General features: G+C 38.2%; 3 protein-coding genes across 6 annotated transcripts; 2 read left to right on the forward strand and 1 right to left on the reverse strand.

Annotated features, from left to right (window-relative positions):
* Positions 1-243: 243 nt before the first annotated feature.
* Positions 244-8599, forward strand: cd68 (CD68 molecule). Of its 4 annotated transcripts, none has more exons than XM_046380827.1 (7): positions 244-399; positions 2156-2243; positions 2274-2625; positions 2935-3054; positions 4254-4323; positions 4675-4851; positions 6460-8599. In XM_046380827.1, exons 1-7 carry the CDS (start codon positions 351-353, stop codon positions 6597-6599), a joined length of 996 nt encoding a protein of 331 aa, XP_046236783.1. In that variant the 5' UTR covers positions 244-350; the 3' UTR covers positions 6600-8599. The 4 variants fall into 4 exon arrangements, with proteins under 4 accessions (XP_046236783.1, XP_046236784.1, XP_046236781.1 ...); XM_046380828.1 differs by having other exon boundaries at positions 2156-2206; positions 2255-2625; XM_046380825.1 differs by having other exon boundaries at positions 2156-2625.
* A 4169-nt stretch (positions 8600-12768) lies between these two features.
* On the forward strand, positions 12769-18288 carry LOC124054547. Its single transcript, XM_046380698.1, has 7 exons — positions 12769-12978; positions 13210-13331; positions 13424-13534; positions 15259-15312; positions 16035-16193; positions 16732-16854; positions 17117-18288. Exons 1-7 carry the CDS (start codon positions 12972-12974, stop codon positions 17153-17155), a joined length of 615 nt encoding a protein of 204 aa, XP_046236654.1. The 5' UTR covers positions 12769-12971; the 3' UTR covers positions 17156-18288.
* A 1016-nt stretch (positions 18289-19304) lies between these two features.
* slx1b (SLX1 homolog B, structure-specific endonuclease subunit) lies at positions 19305-22675 on the reverse strand. The gene is made up of 5 exons (XM_046380697.1): positions 22207-22675; positions 22064-22115; positions 21370-21699; positions 19900-20115; positions 19305-19657 (listed from the first exon to the last, which is right to left on the reverse strand). The coding sequence occupies exons 1-5, from the start codon at positions 22377-22379 to the stop codon at positions 19628-19630; spliced, it is 801 nt and encodes a 266-aa protein (XP_046236653.1). The 5' UTR covers positions 22380-22675; the 3' UTR covers positions 19305-19627.
* Between the last annotated feature and the right edge of the window lie 41 nt (positions 22676-22716).

Here is a 22716-nt window from a genome sequence, read left to right on the forward strand (position 1 = left end):
TGATTTGCGTCTGACCACCAACATCAACCAAAATACTTAAAATTGCATCTTGTAGATTTCTTCTAATACTCGAATATTATTTAATGTAGAATTATTACAATAGAATAATAGAAGAAGAACACTTGTATTTTTAGGACACTTGGCTCCACCCTACCGTCGCCTATACATAATACTTGTGGCTATTTGTCTTTAACAAATAGTGATGCTTTTAATTGCTTTTCTTACCGAACGTTTCCGGTCATGCTGTGCCTCTGGCGACCTGACGCGCCTGTTCAACTACCAGCGGAGACGCAGCGCGGTTGTTGTACATTGGGCCACAGTCAGAAGAAGTGCGGCAGAAACTTGTCACCATGAAGAGGATTGTTGTTTTCATATTTATGGCCTTCTGCGCTGCTTCAGGTAAAATATTTTCGACGTTTGACGACTTTTGCCAAACTGAAAGCAAAACAAATCTGCGTGTTTTTTTAAGCACTTTCTTCAAGGACTTATTTTGAACAAAAAGTTTTACTTCTGCATATGATTACGTATTTTATAAAACACCACTCTTGTGTTGCTTCAGGTTGTGACTAATGTAAAAACTGTGATGTTCTCAATTGTTGTTTAAAGCCTGTGTGCACTTATCAAACTATCATCAGGTTTATGTTCTTTATTCGTTGCAAAAAGAGATGTATATATATATATATATATCTATATATATATATATATTTTAATCAGACCTCTCCGTGACTTCCTGGACTGTTAAGTTTAGGGAACAGAAATTTCCGCAGTCTTTCGATGGTGTTGCAGGTCTGAGTCACATGTCTGCTGGGTGAAGAACGCTGTGTTTTTTTTTTTTTAGAGGTCAGGATGAATCTGCAAGTTGCGTTCAAGTCCAAACTGTGGTGTCGAAACAGCAATGAACATTAACATTCGAGATTTTACCCCAATTAAACAAGTTTTGTTTGGCTTTTCGGGAGTACAGTTAATATTAGTAATGTAATTACGTGTAATTAAGTCATTGTATTCCCTTTAAAGTATATATTGGTTTAGAACTGTGCGTCTTCTAGATATATTCATTTGTGTTCACTTTCGTAGTTGTTTACTTAATACTGACTGCTGGCTTGAGGTCATAGTTTGTATTTACTCTTTGATGTCAAGCAGCGACATTAAAGTGACAACTCAACGCTCTTTAAAAGTCTGCGTAGACAGGTCACCTGATCTATTTGAATCGTTAAATAGAACATTTCAATAACCACTTCCTGAACTTACAGAGTAGCTGTTTACCGAAAACGCATCACAGGATCATAAATGTGCTGTGGACCTTTGTACTTAAGTGTGGAAATATCAGCTGAATATGTCGAGTAGTTACAATATCAGTGTTTTTTTTATATTTACAATTGGTTAAATGAATTTGTATAATGTGATTACTGTAACTTGTACTGATGAACCACCCCCAGAGAATTACCACCCAACTCTGAAGTAAAGTATCTTTTTAGCCCACTGTAGCATTTTGAGTTGGTTTTCAGGGCAGAAATAAAGCTAGATTATGTAATCATGAGCAGCAGCAGGCAGCTGTTTTCATAGAGAAAACATGAATAAACCCACTTTACACTACCTGCTCAGTACCATTGCTGCAAAAACAAAAGTCTTCCAATTCAGTTGGGGTATGAGTTGTGCATTTAGGCTGAAACAGACTCTTGGAGAAACAGAAATGCCTCAAATGGATGGAGACAGCCTTTCTGATAGGATTTTTGTACCCTGGCCGGGATCCAGAAACCATTTGTTATCCAGGTGGAGTTTACAGACTAAACAATGATACTCTCCCAGTTATGTCCTCCCGCACTGGTGGACAACCCTGCATTAATCCCCGCAATGCCCGATTCTGTCTGAATGAGGCTTTAGAGACATCTAGAAGCTAAAGAGCCGTGTGTTACTGAAAGAATATTAAAGAAAAGAAAGCTAAAAGGAGAAAATAGGACTGGAATTCAACAGTTGGCACACCTCTAAACAAATTAATGTTCTTCTGAGCCTGCTAGATTTGTAAATGGACAATTGTTTGCTAACCTGTTAGCTATAACAACTTTATCTAATGCACCTTTAAGTAGAAGAACATTAAGTTGGTATGCATGAACACTGAAAGTGATATGTTTCTCCCTCTCTGTCTTTTTGACCAAAGCGCTGTCAAAACCTCCTGGAACCGTGGCCCCTGCAAGTATGTTTGACCACTCTACAACCTCCACCATAACTACAACCTCCACCACCAAGTCCACCACGACTACAACCTCCACCACCAAGTCCACTGCGACTACAACCTCCACCACCAAGTCCACTGCGACTACAACCTCCACCACCAAGTCCACCCCGACTACAACCTCCACCACCAAGTCCACCCCGACTACAACCTCCACCACAAAGTCCACCCCGACTACAACCTCCACCACAAAGTCCACCCCGACTACAACCTCCACCACCAAGTCCACCCCGACTACAACCTCCACCACCAAGACTACCCCGACTACCCAGCCTCCTCCTAAACCTACTCCCCACACCAATTTGACTGTAGGAAACTACACTTTGATGACAGACAAAAAAGTGATTTGCCTGATGGCTCATATGGCTCTACAGATTCGACTGACAACCACAAAGGTATATTTCTTCAGTCAAAATAGACTCAACAGTTGTCCCAGAAAAGATAGTTCAAAGGTCTGTGTAATTTTTTGAGCAGGTTTAATCCTAAACTTGCATTCAGGGGTTTATTAAACCATGTAAAACTTTGTCAATTTGGATAGAACTTTGTGCACATGCCTCTGACTCAGCTTTCAGCAATGCAAGTCAGCATCCTGTTCTTAGACATTGAGAAAAAAATTTTTCATATAAGTTTTGATTTCCCGCAGTTGTTACAGTCTGATAAAAGTTGCCATCCAGTTGTCTGATTTCTCTTTATTTCTTTTGCAGGCCAATGAAACTTTCATTGTTCAGCCAGATAAGACCACAACAGAAGGAGGTTGTCAGGAAACCACGGCCAACCTTACCATCGTTTTTAAGGAGGGCTTTATAAACTTCATGTTCAACAAGGTGCTTTTGATTTCCTAGATTTGTCACAAGTATGGAAGTATCAAGTCTGAAACAGTGAAAACTGTGACATTGATACCCATTCAGTTTTTTGATGACTAAAATATCTTTTAATTAGTAACCTCATGGAAACTTGAATCAGAGGACACTTATTAAAAAAAAGGGAAGTTTAGTTGACAAGCCTGTTCTAAGAGCATGTGACAGGGAGACTGCCTTTTTCCGCCTCAGTCCACAGCGACTGATTCATTTAGATGTTTTTGAAGTTAGACTTCAGATGAACAGGTTTTGAATGCTTAAAGTGAAACATAGCACCAATGTATCATTGTCAAATTACATACATAACCTCGGTATAGCTACATAGAGAGATACAGCCTGGTAACCTTTGTCTCAAGTTTCTTATACTTGCAAACAACCACAGCTGGACAACAGGAAGATTTGTGAAAGATTTTAATGAAGGATTTGGGTTGTAGAGTTTTCCAGTAAATGTGAATCCAGTGACAAATCTGCAACTAATTATGATTATGATTAATTAATCTATAAGTTATTTTCTTGATTAATCATTTAATTATTTAATTTATAAAATGGCAAAAGTCAAAATGGCAGTCCCAAACCCAAAGATATTTAATTTCTTATGATATAAAACTGAGAAAGGCAGAAAACATCTCAGAGAAGGAACAAGTACTAGTAAAAGTATGTCCATTTTGCTTTAAAAATGATACGGTTAGCTATTTAGGGTTTTCTCTGAACAGTCTGAAAAGTGATACACAAATACATGTGCATGCATACACATGAGGTTGGCATTCAAACAAACAACAACAGTCAGAGTGATTACATATTTGTCGTTGCTCTTTGCTAATGAGAAAATGAGAAAGAAGAGCTGATTAAGAGATTTGTTAGCTTTGCTTTGGTTAGATTTATTATTTTACTACTTTAAAGTATTGTATCACCAAAATCAGCTATCAGAACCCAACCCCACTGTGAACCAATAATGTTGAAACACACACGGATTAGTCTAGAGAAAAGATACCTTTGAAAGATTGTTGTAGAGTGTGTGTGTCGGTCTGTTCACTTTACTCAGTTATGTTACTGACAGTCCTTCCAGATCTTGTGTAATAATTCACCTTTGCCATGGTCTTTTTAATTCATAGATTTATTACAATAAATATTAAATATCCTTGTCCAATTTTCTTTTCTGTCCTCAGAGCATTGCTGATAATATGGTCTACGTTGACGCTCTGTCTTTCAGACTCACCTACCCCTTGAGCAAAGGAGGTATGTTGGTTATATAAAAATTTTATTTCAGTAATTAGATATGAGTTACCCTCATTTTATTGATTAGACTTTTGACTCCTCTAATTAGGTCAGTGCACTTGCACTACCCTGAATTGCAGATGGGTGTTGTGCAAGATGAGAAACATTTTAGAGTCAGCAACTTCCTTGTTTGTGTATGTTCAGCTATGTGTAAAAATAAATCTGTGGAATTAGAATTGAGCATGTGATGCCCGTGACACCCGGCCTACTATGTATCTATCAAGTTTGGGTCGAATTCTTATCAGGATTTGTTTTTATGGAGGTGGTCATTATGTCCTTAAAGGATATGAGAACTGGTTTGTTTAACTGCAGCAGGTAATGGCGACTACACTGCCAGCAACAAGTCAGTGCGTCTCTTCACCACAAGGATCGGACACTCCTACTCCTGCAAGCATGAGTCACTCTACATGGGGAATGGACTGTACCTGGATGTCAATCAAGACAGGATGCAAGCTTTTAATCTGACCAAGAGCAACGACTTTGGCTCACGTAAGTGTCATGAATTAAAATTCAACAGGGAGCATTTTTGGTTCAGTGAGAGCTCTTTGTCAATACATGTGTCTGTCTCTTAATGCATCCAAGTAAGTTAGTGATATGGATGGACCAGTCTGCTTTTTTCAAAGAGAACGATAACTTATATATACTTAGAGATGATAAATATATTGCAGTAAAGTGTCTTAGTGACAAAATAGAGTAACCAGTGATGGAATTTAACTATAATTTAGTCAAGAACAGTACTTAAGGAAAATTTTGAGTATTTCCATTTTCCGATACTTTATGCAGCCAATATATTTTGGAGGCAAATTTTGTACTTCACTACATTTAGTTGATAACTTTTACTAGTTACTTTGCAGATTCATATTATTCAGTGTTCATAGACTATCATTTGTGACATGTACCCAATCAAATAGTGTTGTGAGTGGGACACAGAGTGGTGACTACAGAAAGAGGCAGCTGCATCAGTTGTAAGCATGAAAATTGTCAGATCAGCCAATCACAGTAAAGTAGCGGTGGAACAAATAGCACACAGACTAATACTCACAATTCTATATGAATAAGCACAGCTTTTGGAAGTAAATAATACTGGTCTCACTCTGTACCAGATCCATAGACTAAAACACTATGAAAAGTAATGCCTGGAGGAGCATTTTGCTCACTGCGATTTTTCATCACCTACAAAATATCACAAAACCATACTGAACAGTGCGTATTTTTACATTCAGAATGTGTTATTAGATCAAACTACCTGTGAAATTAGACTAGTTATTAAAGCAGAGTTATAGCTTACTAGTAATGATTACTACGTTGTTAAGACATCAGGGTTATATCACAGTTTATTAGCATGGGTGTCAGTCGGGTAAGAACGGCTGAACAGGCTGCAACATTTGTTGCATGCTACCTGCAGAACAGGAATAGCAGGTTTTCTGAAAGTCTACTAAATTGGCATAACACAACGACAAACCTATGGAAGTCTGAAGTTGCCAATATTAGAATTAATCATCATTTAAATAAATGCATAACTGATAAGAAGTCATTTTCCAATTATGTGTGCATGATGCATGACAGAATAGAAATATTATGCTTTTAAAAAGTAATACAGTGCTAAAGTTTAAATCAAAACTCCATAGGCAAATCAATTTGGGTGTAAGCGTAACACCGCAATAATGATACTGATATGACATTGTATGTAGGGTGACTAGTTGTGCAGCTTTAGACAGCACTGCACAACATTTTTATCACATGTCCTGCATCCTACGTTTGAGTAGTAATTATACATTTTCAAACATGAAAATAAAAACTAAATTGAACTAAAACATTTTTGTTTTTAGTTTGTCATCCATCATGATCACTGAAATTTCAATTTTACAAATTTTCTCCATAATATTGGCAGTCTTAGAGTTCCACACAAAGTAAGGAAGCCTTTTCTTAGCAAAATGGCACCTTTTTAGCTAATTATTGGTGAATTCATTGATTTAAAGAGATGTAAAGTGATATACCACATATCAGTTAATTGGTGAAGATTTGAGCATTGGTATTTTTATTATTTTAGTATTTTATTTTCATTTATGTGTGTGTGTGTGTGTGTGTGTTTTCCAGCTGACGTCTGTGCTGCTGACAAGCCTGACTACCGTGTTGCTATTGCAGTAGGAGTGACACTTCTGGTGCTCATTATCATTGTGGTGATAGCCTACCTACTGGGCCGCAGGAAGAGAACTGATGGCTACCAGTCTCTGTGAGGGAGCCTGTACAAAGGTCAATCAGATGTCACTCCCATTATACACCAAAGTCAGAGATGCCCTCATCTCTCAGGGGCTGAAGGGCACTTCCATCAAAGCTTGACTCACAAGTTCTGTCCTTTGGCCCATGGTTTACCTAATTTACTGTATTAACAGTATTTTACCCAGAAGCCCCATGTATGGAGAGTGGAGCATGCCACAGTAATATATATATATAATATACATCTTGAAAATGTTTGATCAGAATAAATTAATAAAAAGATCAGTTTTCAGTATTATTAACTGATTAATCAAATTAGCATTGATAATTTTGTTTGTTGATTACTCCTTCTTTTCTGTCTTCAAATTAAAAAAAAAACAGAATTTTAAAGTACACACAGTCACAACATATGATACGCAGGCATTTAAGCAAATTGGGGAATAAAGTAAAAACTTTAAAGTTTCTGATTAAAGATTAAATTTAATTTGAACATTTTAACAATTATCAATTAATAATTCATTATATTAAAAAAAAAACAAAGAAATGGGATTAGGTATTGTCACATTTATTAATTTGTTTTAATGTGTAATAATGCAGCATTCAAATGCAAATTTAATCAATCAATTTATTATTATTAGCTTAACAATATTATTATTATTGGCATACTCTAGACTCCATACATATGGGATTGGAAAAGCTGATACCATTCAAGAACATTTAATATGCCAGTGGCAAGTCTTTTTAATGAGAAAATTACACAAAGTTACAAGAGTTTCACCCAAGAATTGTATTCAGAGTGGATAAACTTTCATAATAGCATTTTTATACCCGGACACTAACAATTATTACTACTATTAACACAGCTATTCATACTGACATCGTCATAGATATAACTGACCCAAATTTCTCATTAGAATAAGTTCAGTTGATTCCCCCCACAGACATCCAGTGTATAGGTGTCAGCACTGAGATAATGATGTAACTTTGTGTTACATTTTTGACAAGATTGGCTCCCTTGATCAGTTAAACCACACATTAAACTTTCATTGAACAGCAGAACTGTGAATTAAAATAAAATGAAGTCAGCTTTTACCACCTGTTCATTCCAAATGATTCAGTATACAACTTGTCTCAGCAAATACATTATATCCTTCATTTGAAGTTTTCTTTTTTGATTTTGGCATTATGTTTTTGAATGTTTTGTTATTCCTCCATTTCTTATTGAATCAAATCTTGCATATTATGTCATCAGGGATTGTTAAAGAAAGGGAAGTTAACCAATTGCTAACTTTACAGGTGATACTGAGTGTGTTTGCATTATTAATCAGCACAAAGGGAAAATTACAGCGATGTTTGTCAGGGATTATTTCTTCCTGGTCAACAGTAACTGCACTGATTGCTGTCCCATTTGATTTCTTTTGTCTTTCTCATACTATGTGCAGTTGCTGCTGTGTTTTCATATATTTTCACTTGCAGAGATGGAACATGATAAGATTTGTAATGGGTCATATATTCATCACATCTCAGGAGTCCATCTCTTCTCCCCCCATGAAATATGGCGACACAGTGCATGAAATAAAACAAGGGAAAAAAATTATGCTGCTGGGACAACAGTCCCACCACTGTGTCTATTTAGCAACTGTTCTGGAGTTTTTGATCAAATCACATCGTCTCATCAGCTGATGCTTTTTCTAAAAGCCAGAGTCTTAAAGTGCTCAGAAAAAGTGCAGCCTGCAGATGGTGGTCCTGTGATATGATTGAAAGCTACAGTATAGCTACTAAATGAAGCATGTAGTGAGATTGTTTTCTCAATTGCTGTTCAAGAGTACAGTAGATGTACAGTTGGACATTTTGAATTCAGCTGATGAAGGATCAGGCCTGTTGCTAACAGCTGCAGTTCCAGATTTCGTCCATTAGGTGATGATGCTGTGAAGTTTGGGAGTAAACAGATTATCCACGGTGTGTGAGCCCTTTTACCTGTTGTTAAATTCTGATGCCAATAAAGTCTGATATATTTCTAGATGTGTGTGAGCATGTTTGATCTGCAATGGGTGTGTGAAATGTCTTTAGTATTCACCCTTAAAAATCTTTAAACAGTATTTTATTCAAATAATGTACTCACAGTTAAGTTTTGACATAATTATAGTTTACTTGAGAAATTCCACCACACTATATTTAAGCGGGAAATGTTAATGTGTAAGTTACACAGCTGTTACAGTGTGTTACTAGGTTCCTAGGTGTTTGTAGATAAAGATCTTATTTACTGTGTGTGTGTGTGGAGGGGGGAATTCTCAGTTATCCAGGTCATCGTAGAGGAGCTTAAGTTGGGGCAACTGGACTTCAGTTTAAAGTGAAGCTGTTTCACCTCTTATCCAAAAGGCTTCTGCAGTTCCCTTTGCAGTCACATGAATACCTGAGAAAGCTCTTCTCTTCTTAAGGTATTCTACTTGGGAGGACACGGTGACTTAAAATAGAATTATATACTGCATATATGCTCTTTTTTTGTCAGGATGCAATAGCTTTCCCCTGTTTTTCCTAATGTTTCTGTTCCCACTGTTTTTGTCTGTCCCCATTTGTCCTCTCCCTGTGTTTTTGTATCTGTATGTCTGGAACTGGGCGCGGCTACCTGGTCCCTTCCTGCCAACTCACCTGAACAGCTTATTCTAATCAACTCATCTACTCCACCTCCTTTCTGCTGCATATGAAGACTGGTTCATTCATCCACTCTCCGCCAGGTCACGCTAACTCACTGTGGTAAAACGGCTCAGGTCAAGTGTCCTCGTGCACAGTCTTTGTTGTCAGTTGTTGTTCTTGTTTCCACGTGTTTCTGGTTCATTTCTTTGTCATCTGCCGTTCTCCATGCTCAGCTCCAAGTGTGCTCTAGATTTCCACATTCTGAACTTCAACCCAAGCCTGACCAACTCACACAACTCTCCAAGTTGGCTCATTTTCCTGACCCCCAACTTCCTGCTTCTTCTCTCTCCCTGCATTCTGGATTTCATCCACCAAAACATCAGTCAGTGAAAGGATATGTACATTAAAGACTTTATTCTTTTTCATTTCTCCATGTCTGTAAAATTGGTTATTGTGCTTTCTATATATTCTATATAATACCTATAGTATAACAAAACAAATAGAATTGTACGGAATATGTCTAACCTTTGATTCAATTCAATTTTATTTAAAGTGCCAATTCATAACACAGTTATCTCAAGACACTTTACAGGTGTGTAAACAACACATTCAACAAAAAGAAGAGAATCAGAGAGAAACAGGTCCCAGGGCAAAACCCCACACTGAGTAAGCATTTGGCGACAGTGACAAGGAAAAGCTTCCTTTTAACAGGCAGAAACCTCGAGCAGAACCAGACTCAGTGTAGACGGCCTTCTGCTGTGACCATCTGGGAGGGAGAGGGGGAGAGGAGAGAAAGGCAGATGGAGAGAGACAGGACAGGGGGAGATAGAGAGAAAAAGGAGAGGGAGAGAGGAGAGACAGATAGGATAGAGAGAACAGTGCAGAGCAGGAGCAGCAGGATCCGGGCAGGGCCATGGAGAGGGTTCTGGATCCAGCAGCACTATCAGTGCAGTAGGCAGAGCCATAGAGGACTCAGGATCCAGCAGCGGTACCAGGACTCAGCAGGGCAGGGGCACAAGAGCTCCGGGATAGAGGGCGTTGAAATAGCAATTCAATTCAGTTCAGTTTATTTATATAGCGCCAATTCACAACAAAAGTTATCTCATGACACTTTCCAATTAGAGCAGGTCTAGACAAAACTCTAGACCAAACTTTCCTCACCACTGTCACTTTGGTGACAGAAACCTCGAAGCAGACCCCCCGGCTCAAGATATGGGTGGCCATCTGCCTTGACCGGTTGGGTTGAGAGAGAGAGAGAGAGAGAGAGAGCGAGGGAGAGAGGGAGGGGGGGTGGGGTGTGAGAGAAGGAGCACACAAACAGAGATGCATAGCAGCAATATAATAATAATACCAGAAGTATCGGAAATGTAGATAATGATAATGACAATGAAGTATACAGAAGATATTATGGTGATTTTGATAACAATAGTAGTAACAATAATGGTAGTAGCTGTACTGAGTCATAACAGAATTAAATCAGATTATGACTAAACAGTAGTAATCGCAGTAGGTTTCAAGCAGGACAACAGCAGGACTGCAGCAGGAGGTCCAACCACAATCGATAGGAATAAGGACAAGATAGGACAAGAAAGCACAAGGACTCCAGGGAAGAAGTTGATTTAGTAATATGCATTAATGGGACATGAATGTGTGCAGAAGGAGAGGGAGAGGAAGAAAGAGCTCAGTGCGTCATGGGAGGGCCCCCGGTAGTCTAAGCCTACAGCAGCATAACTAGGGGCCAGGCTAGGCCAGCCCTAACTATAAGCTTTATCAAAGAGGAAAGTTTTTAGTCTACTCTTAAATATAGAGAGGGTGTCCGCCTCCCAGACCGAAACCGGAAGATTGTTCCAAGAAGGTTCCATAATAGAGGAGCTTGATAACTAAAGGCTCTGGTTCCCAATCTACTTTTGAGGACTCTAGGAACCACAAGTAGCCCTGCATTTTGGGAACGCAAAGCTCTGGTGGGATAATAGGGTACTATTAACTCTTTAAGATAGGATGGTGCCTGACCGTTCAGGGCTTTATATGTGAGGAGGAGAATTTTAAAATCTATCCTGAATTTTACAGGTAGCCAATGTAGAGAAGCCAGAACAGGAGAAATATGGTCTCTCATGCTGGTTCTTGTCAGTAGTTGTGCTGCAAGGTTCTGGATTAGCTGGAGAGTCTTTATGGATTTATTGGGGCAGCCTGATAGAAGGGAGTTACAGTAATCCAGTCTAGAGGTAATGAATGCATGGACTAATTTTTCTGCATCTTTCTGACTCAGGATGTGCCTAATCTTCCTAATCTGCCTAATCTGCGATATTGCGGAGGTGAAAGAATGCAGTCTTTGAAATATTCGCTATGTGTGAGTTAAAGGACACGTCCTGGTCGAAGATAACTCTTAAATTTCTTACAGTGGAGCTTGAGGTCACGGCTAAGCCATCTGGCATTGCAATATCACTGCATAATTTGTTTCTAAGGTGTTCCCAGAACAATAACTTCAGTTTTGTCTGAATTTAGAAGTAGCACTGAATTCAGAGAACAAAATTGATGATATATGGGATTTTGGACAACAGGTCAAGTTAGAAGGCTTCAGTTTTGAAATACTACACTGTAACTTCCTGTCACAAACCCTCTGTTATTAACAGAATTAGTCTTTGAAATACAATTAGCAGGCAGTTTTATTTCATGTAGGATTTACTATTCATATTCATTTTGTTTAAAATAATTTTAATCTTGATTTATTTATTTATTCATTCAATTATTCATTTATTATATTGTAATCACAAACAATTTTGATTATATATGGGATTTTGGATGGCCTTTATTTTGAAATGCTACAACAGAACTTCCTGTAAGTTACTGTGTGACATCCTGGGGTGGGCTACTGTCTTGCTGAGGTGAAATTTATCAGTGGCAACAGGAGATTTCCTTTTAATTGCACTCTGAAAACAGAGGAAAAATGAATTTTTAGAGGACTTTAATTTTGAAATGCTACATCAGAACTTGTAAGTTACTGTGTGACACCCTGGGATGGTTCGCTATCATGCTGAAGTGAAACGGGTCAGTGGTAACAGAAAGTTTCCTTTTATATGAAAACAGAGGAAACATGAAGCTTTTAGAGGACTGTTATTGTGAAATGCTACATCAGAACTTCCTGTAAGTTATTGTGTGACATCCTCGGGTGGGCTACTGTCATCCTGGTCAGTACCAACAGAGAACAAATGAGATAATATTTTTGTTTTCATTTTTTTTAATCTTGATTTATTTATTTATTTATGTGTTCATTTATTATATTCATGTGATGAATTAATGTATTACCATAGTGTCTCATATATGGAGGCACACATTGTGGAGGCTGGCTTGACTGCGTTTTCGAATTGCAGGCTGCCTTGAACGCAGCTGATAATATCAATGTGTGTTTCGCATGCCTTAGGAAGGTTAGGTCTTCGGTTATTATAACTAAAATGTGCGTCAACTGCTTCGTGAAGATATTCGCTCAGATCAGATTTTATGAGAAATGACAGCAGACTTTGGTAAACATGGGAACTGAAGTTAAATAGCCCGCTGGTAGCCAATCCTCATCCCCGTTTCAAACAGCTGACTGAGAGGAAGCGTGCAGAAGGAGTCATGTTTCAGTGACGGGCGGGACTCGATCAGCTCCATCCTCAGAGTTGTTGCAAAACTTCCGATCTGCACACTGGGACCACAAGATAAATACGTTTGAAAAAAGGGAAGACATCTGTTGGAGAAGTTGTAGCGGACTGTTGACGACAATGGCAGGTAAAAAATACGCGTCGTTGATGCATTTCATAGCCTGGTTAATAGTGAGAAAAGTGCGCGTGAAGTTTCATGTTGTTTGTCCAGAGTGATCAGATCCAGATGTTTTGTTCTTCTGGAACCAGTGAAAATGTCTTTCGCTGCACTCATTGTTCCTCACTGTTCCATCTTACAGTTCCTGTTTAATGTCAATATGTAATAAGTGAAATTAATAGTAGATTTTGGTCGTCACAGATGAAGCAGTAGCTGTGGAGGAAAGCATCAGCCCAGCTCAGGGCCCTCTGGTCGCAGTTTCCTTCCAGAGAGATGTCCACAGAAAAAAGAAGTATCTGGAGGCTGAACCCAAAGCTCTGGGGGTACAATATATGTGTGTGTGTGTGTTCCAAATCAACTTTTTTTTGTGAAAGTTTTGCAATTTTGATGTGAAGTATTTTCTCTGCCGTTTCAGATTACTCAGATTGGCCTGAGTGTGTTTCAGATCATCAGCGTGAGTGTGTTTCTGGGGAAAGGCCTAAGTTATGTACACACTGACATACCTTTCTTCATTTCATCTCTGCTGGTAGGCACACGGACAACTTAAATGGTATTCCTTAGATTAACTGTAGGGTTTGGTGATGTGAAAATATATATGAGACAATTTTAGACAATTTTGTTTTTATTGAGGTAATTTGTACTTCAATTGCTATGCTTATATTAAGCCATTGTGAGCAAGGTTGCAAATTGATAAGTATATAATTTTTTCATCATATGATGAATCAGTGTGATTTGTCAGGTATTTAAAGGGACAAACCTTGATTAAGTATTGTACTTAATCACTGGTTTGGGGGGGCAGCCGTGGCCTAGAGGTTGGAGAAGTGGCTTGTGATCGGCTGGTTTGATTCCCCCATCGGACAGGCAGGAAAAATTTGAGCGTGGTGGAGTGATAATGTCCCCCACACCCCATTAGCCGGCTGATGTGCCCTTGAGCACTTAACCCCCAATATATGCTCCCTGGGTGCTTCATGCAGCCCACTGCTCCTGTGTGTTTCACTGCATGTTGCATGTGTGTGTGTTTCAATCAGTGATGGGTCAAATGCAGAGAAGTCATTTCCCAGCTTGGGATTAATAAAGTAATTTAAATAAAAAATAATAATAATAATAAAAAAATAAATTAAATACAAGCAATGGCATGTGATAGAAACCCACATATTTGAATCTGTGCACTTCTAGGCTACCAATTATATAGATGTCATGTCAGAGCTGAAGCTAACCTGTTTTCTATCTCTTCAGAAGTATCATCAAAACTCCAGATATGCTTTATTGCAAGGCCATAGCTATTGATAGGGATATAGCCTACAAAACACTCAAATTACACTGCAGTTGTCCACTTTAAATAGAATCAGGAGTAGCACAGAGACAATACAGTGCTCCGACACTGATTGTACTTACCCATCAACACCTGCTTGAGTACAGCAAACCACATGCATTGAACTGCACTGGCCTACTCTGTTATTCTAGAATCAGTAGTAATATTAGTCAGTTAGTTTAGTTATGATAATGATGACATTTGCTAATGATTATTTCAGGCGGCAGTGCATGGTTGCCTGTTGTAGCGTAACATTTTTATTTATTGTGTATTTAATGATATATTTATATATTCTGTATATCTTCATTTATTTATATCAATATACATTATATCTACTTCTTTTCAGACTGATGTCTTTAGTTACTATAGGCAAACTTCTGAGTTTCTTGTGCCAGTTTAGTAGATACAATTCATTCTGTTTGCATAAGAAATGAAGCAGCTAAATACGGGACTTATCTAGCTCTTGATGTGATAATTTTTAACATTCTGATTTTTGTTTGTGGTTAAGATGTAAGTTGCTTCATTGATTGCTTCAGATAACATAACATACAGTTGTCTTAGATTTTTATACCATTTTTATGTTAGTATTGTAACTATTTCTATTTCTGCACAGTAGCTATTGTTGCTGTTACAGTAATTCATGGAGCTTTACGTTAACGAATGGACCAATTGGTTAATTATCAGAACTATTCTATCAAAAAGAAACTGAAAACTACTGTTTTCGCAGGCTCACTTGAACTAATTATTTATTATATACAAATTGTGCGGCTATTTTACCCATAAACATCTAAATCAGCTGAGTATACAGAAAATGGATGTATTGTTTCCATAACCTATCTCTAATTAATTTTTCACCTTTTTGTGGCCATGCTGTAAACTGAAATTTCAAAATAAGTCCTGATGTTGTTTTGATTGTGTGGTTTGTGTTCCTTGCGCAGGTGATAATAGCTGGGAGTGTGGCTGTGGCAGCACAGAACCTCCATCTGCCAACGGTGAGTTACATGGCTGGAGAGGAGACGCCATCATGATCTCCATTGGTATTGGGTGGGGGGCAAAAAATAAAGAATAATAAATATATGTATATATATATATATATATATATATATATATATATATATATATGTATATATATATATATATATATATATATATATATATATATATGTATATATATATATATATATATATATATATATATATATATGTATATTAAAAAAGGAAATAGAAGCTATCAGAAGTTACCAAAATGGTTGCTATGAGAAATAAAGCCTGTTGCACGACTGTTCTTAGTCTCTTTCACTTCCTCTGTAAGATGAGTCACTGCAAGGCTGAATGCAGCTGGTTGTTACTGGTTGTCTGTTGACCGTGTCAGAGGACTTGTCCGTATGTGGCCCAATTTAGCTGTGTGTTGCTCCTTTAAGTGCTAACGAGCTGGGATAGACAGCATGGCTGTCAGGAGCAGACAGAACCATTCAGTAAAGAGAAATGCAGATGAATTCATAAGAAAAGACTGATGCTGAACGCATGAATGCATGTGTGTGCAATAGCACATTTCTGTCCTGGGTAACTAACATGTCAATCCAGCAGTGACAGTTTGAAATACCTGTAAATTCACAAAGTAGAAATGGTAAACAGAGCATGATTTTCCTTTATTTTTTCAGGACGTAAATATAACAAAATGCTGTTGTATCTCCTGTTTTATTCTTTGTCTCAGCTGAGGGCCTGTTGTGGGATGCAGATTGTGGCTTGTGGTGCATCCCTCTTCAATATGATCCTGTCTCTGAGTAAAATGGGTGATTCGTCCATGTACTGCTGGTATCATTACTATGACAACTTCACAACAGCTACTAGACAAACCTGTCAAAGAATTGAGGTGAGTTGTACAGTATTTAATCTTTGAGACTTGGTACAAAAATGAATAATGAAATGGTTTTGTGGTTTAACGACAGGTTTTAACAGTGTATTTTAAACATTTTTACGTACTGTACATTCAAAGTTACCAGTTAAAATCTGGCACATAAAGAACAAGCACCTAACTGCATATATTCTACATCTCATATATAGTTGTAATTTTTCTTAGAAATGGTACCCAAAAGAATGCAAAAAATAAGATCCAAATTGTAACAAAACAGAATCATTGTTTAATTTCTTACACTTTGGGTTTCACTTTGATACTTTGATTTTAAAGTGTCATTTGAGATACAAGCCCTGAACTCTCAGTTAATGAGTGCAAAATAAAAGCAGTTAAAGTGTGAGTTAGCAATCTTGTTGAAGTTGAACCAATCTTGCATTTGTACAATGTAACATTTTAATGCTTCACATCATATTTCTTTACACTTCTCATTTGTTTTTTCATAATCTATCTGTATTCATTCCAACAAATCTTTGCAAATCTTTTCTGCCACTTACAGAACACCCACTCCCACTTTTATGCTGAATGTACAGTCATTCATGTTGCTCTGATGGCCATCTCTGTCGCTCTGGCAGCCTATTGCTGCAAGGTGATCAACTGCTGTGCACCAGCTCCCAAAATGGTGAGTTAACACTGGAGATGATTGTAGCAACACAGCTGCAAAGATTTTCTAGTAGTGTCCTAAATTTAGCAGCCAAGTCAGGTTCCATCAAGGAGGTCCTCCAAGGTTCACTAGCATTACTAATGCCTAAATATACCAACCCTAAGAGTTTCATTAACTGCTAAAAAATGGCAAAGAAAAGATTTTACAGTAGCTTTCACTGTAGCAGTCAACCATCCCAAAATTCTAAAATTTGTTCTTCTCCATGTTTTGTCCCTCTCAGCCAGTGATCACTGTACAAGCCCCCCCTGTTACACAGTGAGGAGACAAGGCGGACCATTGCAGAAGTAGAGGTGCATATGAAGACTACGCAAAGCTAAAGCTTCACTAATCAATATTTTTATGTCAACAATGGCTCAAATTACAAATATCTTATGTGAAATGGGTTGTTTATAATGACAACCCTCAAAAGAGTTTAACTCTGCCGCTTCCCTCCATTCTAGAGTTTTTTTTTAGCCTACTTTAGCTTATTGTTTTGGTTGCCTCGCCCTGAAACTTTATTTTTATCAACCTCTTTATTGGACACTGTTCATTACTCCCTCAGCACTAAACAGCAGACAGATCAAGTTAGAGAGCAGCTAGTGAACACAGTGGAACACTTAACAAAGCCAGGTCATTTTCTCAGGAGATGGTGGAAACCAAAATAAAGCTAAAAGGAGAGTGAATATTGGTATGAGATTCGTCCCGTAGACAGAAACACAACTGAATGCTATGCTGTTGTGTATCTGCTGGATGTGAGTATGCAAATGTTTGCTAAAATATTTGTCAGAAAAACTTTGTAAGGTGATGTCAATTTTATGTGTAGCTACAGCTTGTTCCACTGTGCTCAATGGTAAAAACAAATCAGTGAATGCAGCTTTATGAACTTCAGTATTTTTAGTCAAGGTGCAATATCCTCACACTTTGCATATTACTGTATATTTTTTCATTAGATATCTGTGTTTATGTACTCCTTGCGTGATATTAACTTTGATCATAGTCCAATTTGTCAATTTAAATACTACAGTAGGAACAAGAGACAAACATTAAATATGTACAGAATTACATTAAAGATTAAGGATACATTTGTTTTTTAATTCACCTTTCTTTTGTAAACAGAGTCAAGTTGTATTATTTCATCTTTCAAAGGTACTCATGTACTCATACATGTACTTCAACATCATAGAAGGCAATCAATACAACTGAACTGTATAGAGACGACAAATAAACTTAATTTTACAGTTTAGAGCATAAGTAAAATCACAAGTTGATGCACATTCATGCTTTTTGTTCTCTTCACATTGTTGATAACGTTATGATGATTACTACCCAAGTAAGGCTTCACTGGTTCTTAACACTTCCTTTGTCACTGCAACTAACAACCACTGATAATAAAAAGCTAACACATGCAAGGAAGTTTTGCAATTGTTTAATTTTTCTTGACGCTGGAGACAGCTTTTAGAGGGTATGGTGCCGACATGGCGGACTGTGTAACAAGACTGTCAAAAGGGACAATTCTTGTTTTTTTTCTATTCTTGTTAGAATATATAAAAGGGATTTAGGTACCATGGAAGTGTGAAGGCTTTGAAACAGAATTATGACCATGCAAATGTAGACAGAGTTTACTGAAAATAGAATTTCAGAGGTACATTGTTACATGAAATAAAAAAGGTGGGAGGGGAATCTGGGCTCATGACTTATCTGTAGTCATTTCTCAACTTCTGGCTGCAATCCTGAAATGTATGCCGTATTTTAAACTGAGATAATCTCTCCTCCCTGCACTCTGACTGTAGCTGGCAGTCCAAAATTGATGTGTGGATTGATTCCAGGTTCTCTCATAACTAAAAGGTGCGCTCGCTTTTTTTGTTATAACATGCAAAGTCGCAAAACCTTCCTAGTTTGCTGGAAAATTGAAAATTGTGAAGAAGCAGCATCACAGTACATGGTAAAGGTACAGTGCACCTCTATACTATCTATGTCCTCTACTGTTTCTTGATAAAAGTTTACCTTGGGAGATTCCAATTTTTTCCAATTTCCTGTTATTGCTGTGTGCTTGAGTGCTGTAACTCTTGGGATCAAAACATATATAGATAATAAAAGAATATAATCCTTCATTCAAGCTTAGAGACATGTTCTTAATATGTCTCTTTCCCCAACATCTGTTGGGTTATGTAAAAAAAAAATCTGACCAGCAGTTTGTATTTTTTGTTTTAACGTGAATACTTGAATAATATATTTGTTTGTGTTGTTTTTCCCACATTTCCACCAGAAAGTGGAATTGTTTTGTGTGTACTTGGATACAGGTTTACAACACTGTTCTATGCTACCTTAGTGTACAGGTACAGAGTGTGTGTGTGTGTGTGTGTATTCAGTTTGACTGCTTGTCTTACTGCTGCTACTGTATAACTGCAACAAAAATGTTGCTTTATGTACAGTACAAAACAATAACATTTTATTTGTCACACAGTGCATTAAAAATACCCCCACCCCCATATTTAATACCTTAAACACATATATTACAGCACACATGGTCAAAAAGATACTAAAAATGGAACATCCTGGAGAGATTTTTATGGTTCTGCCAGACACATTTTGAGCTGGAATATGCCTTTTCAGACTGAACGGGAACATGCAAATTCCTGTTCAGTTTGAAAAGGCATATTGCATATAATCTGCACAATTCTCTATGCCTGCATCATCTGGCACCGCAGTTCATTAAGAAGAAAATAAGTTCATTTTTGCATGTTGCACTCCCTCATACCTGCAGTTCATCTGCCCAGTGGTTCTGTGGGAGAGCACAGGAAAGAAATAGTAAAGCAAAACTACTTTTACTTGTAATACATCAACTGTTAAAACACATCTTTCATTTGGAAGGTAACGAAAAAGTAAATTTCCTAAACAGTCTATTTAATTTATAACACACAAAGTGGGATAAGTTCAGGACACAGACATGTCATAGTTGCTAAGACACAGCATTAAAAAGACATATTTGTATATCCTCTATAAACTCATGCTCCAATAGCTTACTTGGGATGCAGATGGTGTGATCTCCTCCAGGTCTCCAAAGCAGCCATGTTTGTGGCGAATGAGACTTCCCCACAGCACAGAGTGACAACAGGCCGGACATTCACCCTCCACTGGCAGGAGGTGAGATGGCTCTGACTTCAGGAAATGTTTGGCAAGGCAGATCACATGACTGCTCATTCCACAGTGCGGGTGGAAACAGCTCAGCTTTTCTGACACCTGAGGAAAAAGAAGAGACAGTGATGGGTGGTCATTTCACCTCACTGCCTACAACTAACAAACTAATTAATCACCAGCGCAATTTTCAGTTCAGTTCATTTATATAGCGGCAGTTCACAACAAATGTTATCTCATGATACTTTCCAATTAGAGCAGGTCTAGACCTTTGATTAAATTTTGTAATACAGAGAGCCCAACATTCCCCCTTGAGCAAGCACTTGGCGACAGTGGTGAGGAAAAACTGCCTTTCAGAAGGCAGAAACCTCGGAGCAGACCCCGGCTCAAGATAGGCGGCCATCTGCCTTGACCGGTTGGGTGAGAGAGAGAGAAATTAGAAGCAGACCACACTGAGCCAGTTATTATAAATGTGTGCTATTTCACAAATTAAAGTTCCAGACTGTCGATGACATCACACTGCCATTCCCTACAGTATGCCAGCATGCTACCATACAACAATTTTGCACAGTGCATTACATTTTAGCATGACGGCATCCATCCTAGTTGTACATGGTAATGTGCTTTGAACTATGCTTTGAACTGAATTTAGTATAAGAAAGTTTTCTCCGATGCCTCACAGCCTCAGGCCAAAATGAACACTTTTTTCAGTACTGAATGACAGAAATAACCTTTTCTGTTGTCCAGCCTTGTTATGGCCTCATTAGCTGCTAGCCCAACTATCGACTCTTAGTACTGTTAAAACAGCAGCTCTATGTAATGGCAAAAATTCTTATTTACCTTGAGGCCCGGAAGCAGGAGGAAACAGCTAGTCTGACTCTTTCTAAAGTGAAAGCATCTTAAAAACTTTAATCTGACTTATTTACATGTTGTATCTAATTTGCTTAATCTGGCCACACAAACGACAACTTGTGGATTTAGATGGAGTTACACGTTGGAACTATTTCTTGAAGACTGATAGCCAGGTGTAGTGTGCAACATGCTGCAATGAGTTTAGGGCAATTGTACCTATACAGACCAAGATCAAAACCTGTACTCAACAACTGTATCTGACAACCAGTGCTATAGCTGGAGATGCTGCGCAGACGTACAGTGTAGATGGATACACTGTTGTTCATTCAGAAAATAGTTCCAGCAGGTCACCCTATTATCCAAAAATATCTATTTTTACACTACAGAGAGTTTAGTACAGATTTTTCAATTTCCTAATTTTCAAAATGTAACTACTCCTTTAATAAAAATCACAAAATCTTTACATAGAACTGATCAAATCCTTTTTGATATCTGAAGAGATTCTACCTTGACTGGTCCTTTACAGAGGAAACACCTGGATGCCTCCTCCTCCTCCTCCTTCTCCTCTCCAGCAGAGCAGAGTGGCAGCATCCTTTTGGCTCTCACACTCCCAAAAGCAATGGGAATGTGCAGTGGAGGCTGCAGACTGTGCTCAAAGTCCATCCTGTACTCCTGCTTAAGCCAGCGTGCTGTGAGCGGCAGCCTGTCCCATGGAGCCACCCGCAGCATATTGGAGACAACACGCCAGTGGAACTGCAGACTGGACTCTTTCCTGCCGCGCCGAGAGACGTGGGAGAGACGCCTGGAGGAGTGAGGGTGCTGCCATGCCCACTCGAACTGACAAATATAATGAGTTTGAATCATTCTCACTTAAGCAGGTTGGAGAAGTCTTATGTAGTTAGGCCTAAAGGATGTTTTAATACCACCTGGAACGATTTACTGTAATAGCATAAGATGCCATTATATTATGTATGTATATATGGCTTTATTTAGCAACCTGACATCTTCATGTGGGTTGCTCTCAAGTCTGAAGCCTACAGTGTAGACTGCCGAATAACATTTAACATTTTTTTTAATTCTCTGAAGCTAGTCTAGAATGTTTAGGGGTTAAGAACTATTTTTGCAGAGCTTGATTCCTGCCCAAATAATAATAATAAAAAAAAAACACTGTCCAATCACCTCAAAACCCAAACTTACTTACCCTTAGGGCAGCAATATCAGTGGGAAAGCCATGTATAATGAGGACCATCTCCCTAAATAAAACAAACAGCAGACATGCACGGCATATAACTAATGATGTTTTTACACAGCGTCCATTATGTGGTATAGTGCAACAGGTCTTGCCATGGTCCTCTGCCGCTCGTCCTCTTGGCTCCCCCTTTGTGCCGCCCAGCGTTGTGCTGTCCGATCCTGCGCTCTGGGTTTACAGTGAAACCGATGTAAATACGGCCTTTGAATTTTGGATTGGTGCAGTACAGCATGTACACACCAAAGAAGCTTTCCACCTCGACTACCATTGTACAAGAACATACGCAGAGTATTCTTCTTAAGCTCTTTAACTGATTTTTAACATTCGGTCGACCATCCACACAATTAGTTTTTAAGCATAACGTTAACTAACTTAAGTACAGCTTAACCAAAATGCGCAAAATAAAACTAGTAGAAGATATCAGCCAATTAAATCGTAGGGACACTGCCATGTTACTTGCAATATCTGCTCGTTGCCAGTTGCTTTATACATTTTCACACACAGATAGCTACAGATCACTGAATAAATGAAAGTGTTTACATTATCCTGTAAACGGCGTCTGTTTTAGTAGCCCATGAAACTGCCTGATAAGACGGGTTGTAAAA

Source organism: Scatophagus argus, chromosome 23 (assembly GCF_020382885.2).
Source record: "Scatophagus argus isolate fScaArg1 chromosome 23, fScaArg1.pri, whole genome shotgun sequence".
In the NCBI taxonomy this organism is placed as follows: Eukaryota; Metazoa; Chordata; class Actinopteri; family Scatophagidae; genus Scatophagus; species Scatophagus argus.